This window comes from Sinocyclocheilus grahami, unplaced genomic scaffold (assembly GCF_001515645.1).
Source record: "Sinocyclocheilus grahami isolate Dianchi unplaced genomic scaffold, SAMN03320097.WGS_v1.1 scaffold1382.1, whole genome shotgun sequence".
Lineage (NCBI taxonomy): Eukaryota > Metazoa > Chordata > Actinopteri > Cypriniformes > Cyprinidae > Sinocyclocheilus > Sinocyclocheilus grahami.
Genome location: NW_015506561.1, coordinates 331,766 through 340,362, shown reverse-complemented (window position 1 = coordinate 340,362; position 8,597 = coordinate 331,766). Strand labels below are relative to the sequence as shown.

At 34.6% G+C, this 8,597-nt stretch overlaps 1 protein-coding gene across 1 annotated transcript in view; it reads left to right on the top strand.

The window, feature by feature from the left end:
• Positions 1 to 1,151: 1,151 nt before the first annotated feature.
• LOC107569803 (CTTNBP2 N-terminal-like protein) overlaps positions 1,152 to 8,597 on the top strand; it is a 17,190-nt gene continuing 9,744 nt past the window's right edge. Inside the window, exons 1-2 of the mRNA XM_016255959.1 lie at positions 1,152 to 1,239; positions 6,227 to 6,334. Coding sequence (XP_016111445.1) covers positions 1,225 to 1,239; positions 6,227 to 6,334 — 123 coding nt within the window. The 5' untranslated portion in view covers positions 1,152 to 1,224. The remainder of the gene's footprint in view (positions 1,240 to 6,226; positions 6,335 to 8,597) is intronic.

Genomic DNA, 8,597 nt, shown 5'->3' with positions numbered 1-8,597 from the left:
TTTTTTTTACCGAAACACGTCCAAATATGTCGTGTTGGCAGTTCAGGATTGAGGAGTGCTTTCTTTCTAGTCTCACCGCTGCATTGCATTGTTTTAGATAATATACCCAACAAAGCCTGAAAACGAATATATCGTTTTGCCCTTTAAAACCCTAACAAACTTAGTTTTGCGAAACATTCTGTTCTATTTTTCTTTAAATAAAATGCCACCCAGTTTGACATTTATCTCTTTTAAACTCTAGCACGAGTGTTCATATATTTTTGGGGCCGCTCTTATTGTTTACTTCAATAAAACATCACTAGGTGGCACACGTGCATTTCTAACCCAAACTAACATATTTTTAACATTTAGGATGACTTTTAGAGTGATTATGTATCTAACTCGACCCTGATACTACAAAAACTTTTCTTTTTTTTACCGAAACACGTCCAAATATGTCGTGTTGGCAGTTCAGGATTGAGGACTGCTTTCTTTCTAGTCTCATAAAAAGGAAATGCCAAATTAGTCAACCATGAAGAACACTATCAGATCATCTTCAAGTGCACATGAAAGAAAGGTTTTGTAGATGTATAAAGATCTCTAAGAATGTTTTTACTCTTTTTCTCACCTTTCCCTATAATGTTTCATTCTAAATCACAAGTTTTAGTAAAGAAAGACTCACTGGCTAAAAAAGCTGGTGTATCGTTTATATTTTTCATACTTGATCTATATAACTATTAGGTAATTGAAAGTACTTACTGATGCATGATTTAATTTTCTTTGGGCTTTATACAGTGACCGTGTGAAATTAGCGCGTCTATAAAGTATAGCTTTGCTTAGGAACACGATTCAAACGAGCACTGTTTGAATGCGTAAACCGCAAACCATGAAGGCTTTCTTCCATACTCATGGCCTCAGATCTAGTATGCAGTTCCCCTCGGTGCACAATACATCAAAAGCACAAATTTGACTTAAGGTTGCACAACTCAGATGAACTGCTTTCTTTCTAGTCTCACCGCTGCACAAAGAATCCCACTTTATAAACTTTTCCTGCTACGCCCCGCCTCCTATCTCTGCGTCTCGCTTCTAATTGGTCTATTGTGCTGAAACACTTCCATTCTATTGGCTGTGTAAGATGTCCGTTAGCGTTACTTCAGAGCAGATGTACTTCGGTGAAGCCGATTTTCAACAACAGTGCTGCTCGATCGATGAGCGATATATTGGAAACTGATCATCAAACTTGGCATGGCACCCACTACGGTGAGAATGTTCTCTTTATAACTTATCTCGTAATACTTAAACAGAAAAAGAAAGTAGAATATAATGAGCGCGAGAGGCAGAGACAGTTTTGTGTATGAATAGTTTGAATAGTTAATGCTAATTACAGTTTTAAAAAACTGTCCAGATATTTGAGACATCGCTTTTTAACGTAAACAGTCTATTGATTGATTGATTGATTGATTCTGTACAGTTTTTTTGCTTGTCAGATCTGCACAAATGTAAAAGGCTGTGTTTCGAAACGTAGTGCACTGTCTACCTTAGACAGCATTTTTGCATCAATAGTCATAATTTGAGTTCAGTAGTTTTGAGCATCATATACATTACGCGTTCAGAGTCAGATGAACTCAAATGAGCTCAAAAATGCTGCATGCACATATATATGATGCCCAAGACTGCAGTCGAAGTCAGCACATTAGGTTTGGATGGATAACATCAAAGAAAATCAACGAAAAAGTGGAACTTTTTCAGTAAAGTATCATATAATATTAAAAAATAATAATAATAGTAATAATTACAATATATGCTTCGACTTTTGATCACTCTAAATAGTGTGTTGTATTATTTTATATTATAATTCAATCATATAATTGTATACTGAATCTTTTGATCGCCCTAAATATTGTGTTGTATTATTTTATATTATATTTAAATCATATAACTGTATATATAATTCTATACTGAATATGGTTTCAGAATTTCTCCCCTTATTTATTTTAACACAGTATCATTTGTTTTTATTGTTTTACATTTTCAAAATCATATTTAATATATATATATATATATTTTTTTTTCTTCTCATTATTTCTTTGAACCTGAAAAATAAACAAAACAAATTAGGAATCGTGTACAACGAATAATAATGATAAAAAAATCTATGAGAATATTATTTCCAACTGCTTAAATGGTTTAAACTGTTAAAAATATGACACTTTATGTAGTCTGTTCAGCTGATCACATCAACAGGCAGTTGACATTGGGCCATCTGTTTTGTAGCTCACAAGCAGCTTGAGGATTAAATTAATTACCCTCTGACATGTCGGGTGAGCTTGGACTCAAACACTGGCGGCTTCACTCTAGCTCCAGGGAGAAATGCTGGGTAATTTAAGAAGCATTTAGGCTGATGTTGAATAGTGTAGCACCCTTTAATTCAGAAAGGCATGGACACCAGTAAAAAGGAAATGCCAAATTAGTCAACCATGAAGAACACTATCAGATCATCTTCAAGTGCACATGAAAGAAAGGTTTTGTAGATGTATAAAGATCTCTAAGAATGTTTTTACTCTTTTTCTCACCTTTCCCTATAATGTTTCATTCTAAATCACAAGTTTTAGTAAAGAGAGACTCACTGGCTAAAAAAGCTGGTGTATCGTTTATATTTTTCATACTTGATCTATATAACTATTAGGTAATTGAAAGTACTTACTGATGCATGATTTAATTTTCTTTGGGCTTTATACAGTGACCGTGTGAAATTAGCGCGTCTATAAAGTATGGCTTTGCTTAGGAACACGATTCAAATGAGCACTGTTTGAATGCGTAAACCGCAAACCATGAAGGCTTTCTTCCATACTCATGGCCTCAGATCTAGTATGCAGTTCCCCTCGGTGCACAATACATCAAAAGCACAAATTTGACTTAAGGTTGCACAACTCAGATGAAAAGAAATTGAATTCATGCACTGCACAAGTACAGTAATGCGATTTTAAGGCAGCTCTGACGTGGAAGTCAAGCTTCCAAATTTCAGCTGGAGCACAGTAGCTGGACGTCTTCCGTCTCTGGCATATTATGTAACACTCTGAGACTCCTTCATGACTTCGTGATGTGGAAACTTTGGCTAGCCACACAAATCTCGACATGAAGCACCATTAAAAGCAAAGTGGGGTCAGAATGTAGAAATCTAGATTGAGTTTGATAAGATTATTTCAGTTGAAGCTTGCAGCGCAGGGTCAAGCATTTATGGTGCGCACAGCTATATGGGAAAGTGAAATTCGATACTTTCAGGGTAATCCATGCGCAATTACTGAGTATTTAGAAGCGAGAGCTCGGGAAGGAATTTCAGTCAGTCTCACCCTTCCAACAAGAAATCTCTTTCTCTAGCTGTCTATCAATAGAAAAGTCGTGGAATGCTGCTTTAGCTTTGATGTGTGACAGATGCTTTGACTCATGAGTAAAATGGAAAAAATGACCTGCTTTTTTCTTTTCCTGTGAACTGCACAGAAAGAAACACAACATGGGAATGGGAGTTTTTCTGAGATCACAGCTGTGATCTATAGCCATTATGTTCTTCGACAAGCCTGTTAACCCTTTGATTGTTCCAGGAGGACTGCACTGTAAAAAAATTCCATACAATTTACGGTAAAAAAACAGCAGCTGTGGTTGCTAGAATTTTACCATAAAAAATATGGTAGCAACGTTTTAGGTTTTACTGTTTTAACTTAAATTTACAGTTAAATACCGTAATTTCAATAACTGATATAATGTTAATATACCAACTTATTGAAGTACTGAAATCTGTTTTGTACCTTTGTAATACACTGATAACCACCAAAAGCAGGTGGTGATGAGAAAGTCACATGATGAACCAAAGCCTATCACAAGCAGCAGTTTTTAAATATTAACATATTTAGAAGGTACACAGTGTCATTCACACAAACACTAAACACCATCATGGTAACACACATGAAACTGAAATAATGTAATAAACTTTAATTGAACAACATTAGGTGTAAGATACAACCCTAATATACAAAACTGAAAGAAAAAAAAACTTTGAAACATAGAAAGAAGAAACTGTTATTTCAACAACAAAAAAACATCAAATTTGAAATGTAACGCAGGGAATTCTGCGAATGTCAATTTACGGTTATTTACTGTATATTATAGCCTACATTCTTTTTTCACTTCCAAAAACGTTATACTACCGTAAAATTACATGTAATGTCCAATACAGTTTTTCACCTTATATAGAAGGGAAACTTACCGTTAAGCATTTAACAGGTTTTTACTGTAGCATTTTTACAGTCTTTTACCGTTCAATTCACAGTCATTTTTTTACAGTGTGGCTTAAAATGAATGGCTTTTGATGAAGCGTAAATGCCTACTAACAAACGGCTCAAAGATAATGAGAGTGAACATTGTGATGGGCTTAATTCAGGCTGTTGATTTAGTGCAATTAGTTGAAAAAGAATAAAGTAAAAATGCATTTAATCATGGCCTGATTGGCAAGTAATTTTTCTACTGTCAAAGTAGTCTGTTTCGTGTTGCTATAAGAGCAGGGCAAAAATATGAAAATGAGATATACACAATATAAAAAAGTGTTTTTTAAGTAAAATAATTACACTACTATTCAAAAGTTGCGGGTCAGCAAGATTTTTTTTAAAGAAATGGAACACTTCTATTCAGCAAGGTTACGTTAAATTGATCAAAAGTGATAGTAAAGGCATTTATAATGTTACGAAAGATTCTTTTTCAAATAAATGCTGCTGTTCTTTCTATTCATCAAACTTCCAGAAACATAAGAAGCAGCACAACTGTTTTCAACATTAATAATAATAAGAAATGTTTCTTGAGCAGCAAATCAGCATATTAGAATGATTTCTGAAGGATCATGTGACACTGAAGACTGGAGTAATGATGCTGAAAATTCAGCTTTGCATCACAGGAATAAATTAGATTTTAAAATATTCAAATAGAAAACATTTTTTTTAACTTGTAATTATATTTCACAATATTACTTTTTACTGTATTTTTAATGAAATAATGCGGCCATGGTGAACATAAGAGACTTCTTTCAAAAACCTTAAAATCCAAACTTTTGAACAGTAGTGTGTGTCTGTGACAAATATGCCTGCAAGTGGTATTGATGTTTAATGGCATCAGTAACTGAAAACATCTGCATGCTGCATCCATACTGGAAACCTAAAGCAAATATATGGCTGCCTTTACACTTGGCATTAACATGCGACCTGTATCCGGATGTTGTCCACATACACATTGAAAAGACAAGTGTAAACACGCTTCTGATTGGAATGTTATCCGATCAGCGTGTCCTGGTCCAGAGGTAGTCGAGGACGCATTGTGATCGGATCTCAGTGTAATGTAAACGCAATCCAGCCATCGTGTCTGCGTTTGCAGGTCGACATCATGCAAAACGCCGCCCCCTCTCTCCCAAACTGTCAGAAGAACAGAGCGCTAGTGAGACTTGTACATTTATTTTGATTTGTAAATTGTCCCGCGACTGAAAATTGTTTTCAAAAGAAAACCCACCGCTTCAGGGCGACTTTGCACCGCAGACTTATTTAAATATTGCGCGGGAAATACAGATCCGATCTGTTATCCAGATCGAGAAGTCAGCTGATGTTGCCAAGCGCAAACGCTTGATTGCAGTTGTTGCTGCTAAGGGTGGCCCAACCAGTTATTAGGTTTAGGGGGCAAACACTTTTTCACACAGGGCCATGTAGTTTTGAATTTTGTTTTCCCTTAATAAGAAAAACCTTCATTTAAAAACTGCATGTTGTGTTCACTTGTGTTATCTTTTACTAATATTTAAATTTGTTTGATGATCTGAAACATTAAAGTGTGTCAAACATGCAAAAAAATAAGAAATCAGGAAGGGGGCCAACACTTTTTCACACCACTGTATATAGTTAATCTGTTTACTGTGGGATTGCATTGTTTATTTCATTATACCGTGCACTGAATAAGCAGCACACTGTATAATCAGGACAAGCACATGGAGAATACAACAGACTGTAATCATTTGGTCTGCAGATGGAAAGGAAGGGAGAAGATTTGTAGACATGGAGATTGTTGCCTGACTGTATGTTTTCCAAACAATTCAGTATAGACTTTGTCCTAATGTAGTTTATCATTTGCTAAAAAAAAGTCATTAGAATCTCTGATTGCATTTGAGTTTTATTTCATATTTTGTCGCCCACTCATTTGCTCCGTTTTGTTGTCTTTTCAGGAGTCGAGGCTGAATGTGGAGGCTCTGAGTAAGAGAGATGTGCTGCTGCTCTTTAGTGTTCTTGAGGGAGAGCTGGAGGCCAGAGACTTTGTCATACAGGCACTCAAGGTTAGTCCAGTCCCGTCAATGGACAAGAATGTTTTTGTTTTTTTTCTTTGTATGCAGCAATCAATGGCATTGGCAGTACAGGCAAATCGTGCTGCTCTTAGTTCTTAAAGGAACAGTTCACTCAAAAATTAAAGTTCTGTCATTATTTACACAGCCACATGTCATTCCAAACCCATATGCTGTTATTTTTTTCCGTGGAATTTTTGGAGAATCTTCATACAGGTCTTAATTTGGATCAAAAACACTATAAATAAACCATAAATGTGGTTTATGACCTGTGCACTACACATCTAAGCCTTCTCAAGCTGTATGATAGTTTTGTGTGATGCACAGAAAGAAATTGGGCAGTAGTAAACATCACAACATGACAAAAAAGAGAAAATCATTCCTGTGTCATGTACAATTTATTCAGGAGCATCTGGACTTATTTATCCATTCAAGATGTTTGGATGTTCATCTACGTACAGTGCTGTTGTTGCATGTTTATCAATGCAGCTGCGACCCAAGTCATACATCAGTTTACACCATTAGGGAGGCAACACCCTCTGTGATTGGCAGCTCTTATGATCTTTCGGCGTGTATTTCTTGGTATTCCTTAGAGAGTTCCCATCATCCAAATATATAAACAAGCCGAGATTGTCCTGGATACATTTTATGATGACCTAGATAGCTGAGATTGATAGTCACATTAGTTGATGAAAACAGAATGCTAATCTGCAATCAATTAGTTTTGTTGTATTTAGTTTCATTTTCTTCAGAACACACACATACACACACACACACACACATATATATATATATATATATATATATATGAGCAATATCACAGGAGTAGCAGTGTGATATGACTATATATCAGCACGGCTGTGTGTAGGCACAAGGTATCACACGAATATCGCATGCCTGGAAAAGGCTCTCAGCCAATCAGATTCGAGGACCAGAAAGAACTGTTTTGTATATATATATATATGTGTGTGTGTGTGTGTGTGTGTGTGTGTGTATACCACTTAAAAAACTAATTATTTCTACAAATTCTAAATATTTTAATATTAATATAATTATTTAAAACACATTTTCCATCCATCCCTGGTTTTCATGGTGGTTTTACTGGTGAGGTTTTGTTTGTGAATTTTGAAATACTAATAAATCAATACTTCAGTAATAGTATGCTTCAGTAATTGTCTATTGACAGTAGTTCACTGTCAAACACGTTTAACTCTTTTACAGCAGACTAGATACCCAGGAGAGACATTATATATCTGTCTGGCTCATAGCTCAGTCGTACACGCTAGCACATTAAAAACTAGTATATTAAACAAGAGAAAGAAACCTCAGTGTACAGTTCATCTATGTCAAAGCTCAGTTTAAGACATCTATAGGCTATACATTTATAAAAACATCTTTAGCCTTTATAAAACTTGTCCTTACACTAGAAATGATGCCACTGGTATGCAGAGTTCTTGGTTAGCTGCGCAACAAACATCTCACACGTTTTTGGAATAGTTGCCAATAACCTACACTTAAATAAATGCCAAAATTATTAATATTTGATCATACCCACTGTTAAAACTGTTGTTGTACTTCCTGTGTTTTGCTATTTTCTATGTTACCAGTTCAACTGCATTCTCACGTTATTTTCAACAGCATTCATCAGGGTTTAATTAGAGCAGACTGGATCTCATTTGCCTTGCTTTTTCATCAAACTCTTTTCTGCTTAATCTTTATTTATATATATTTTTTGTGACTCTCCACATCCTACATTCCATTGCTGCTGCTGGGCCTCATCCCACAGTCCTGGTGGACACCAGGATTCCAAATGCTGCCAGATCCAGCAGGCCAAACTAAACTCAGAATCATCAATCTAATCTATTACACCTTTTTTTTTTAAGCACATTAGAGTACTATGTAAATATATAGCAATCATTCAGGACCATTATATTGGTGCAGTTCACAACAATCAAGAGAACATGTCCAATTCTTATATTTAATATAAGATATATATAATATATTTAATATAAGATCATATATATATATATATATATATATTGTATGTATATGTATTTATTTAAAAAAATAATAATGTTTTAATGTGTATAGTACATTTACAATTGTATAAATTCAAACTCATGGAAAATATGTTAAACTAAAAATTTCCTAAATTTTTTGTATTCATTATAAATATGTGTGTGTGTGTATATATATATATATATATATATATATATATATATATATATATATATATATATATATATATATATATATA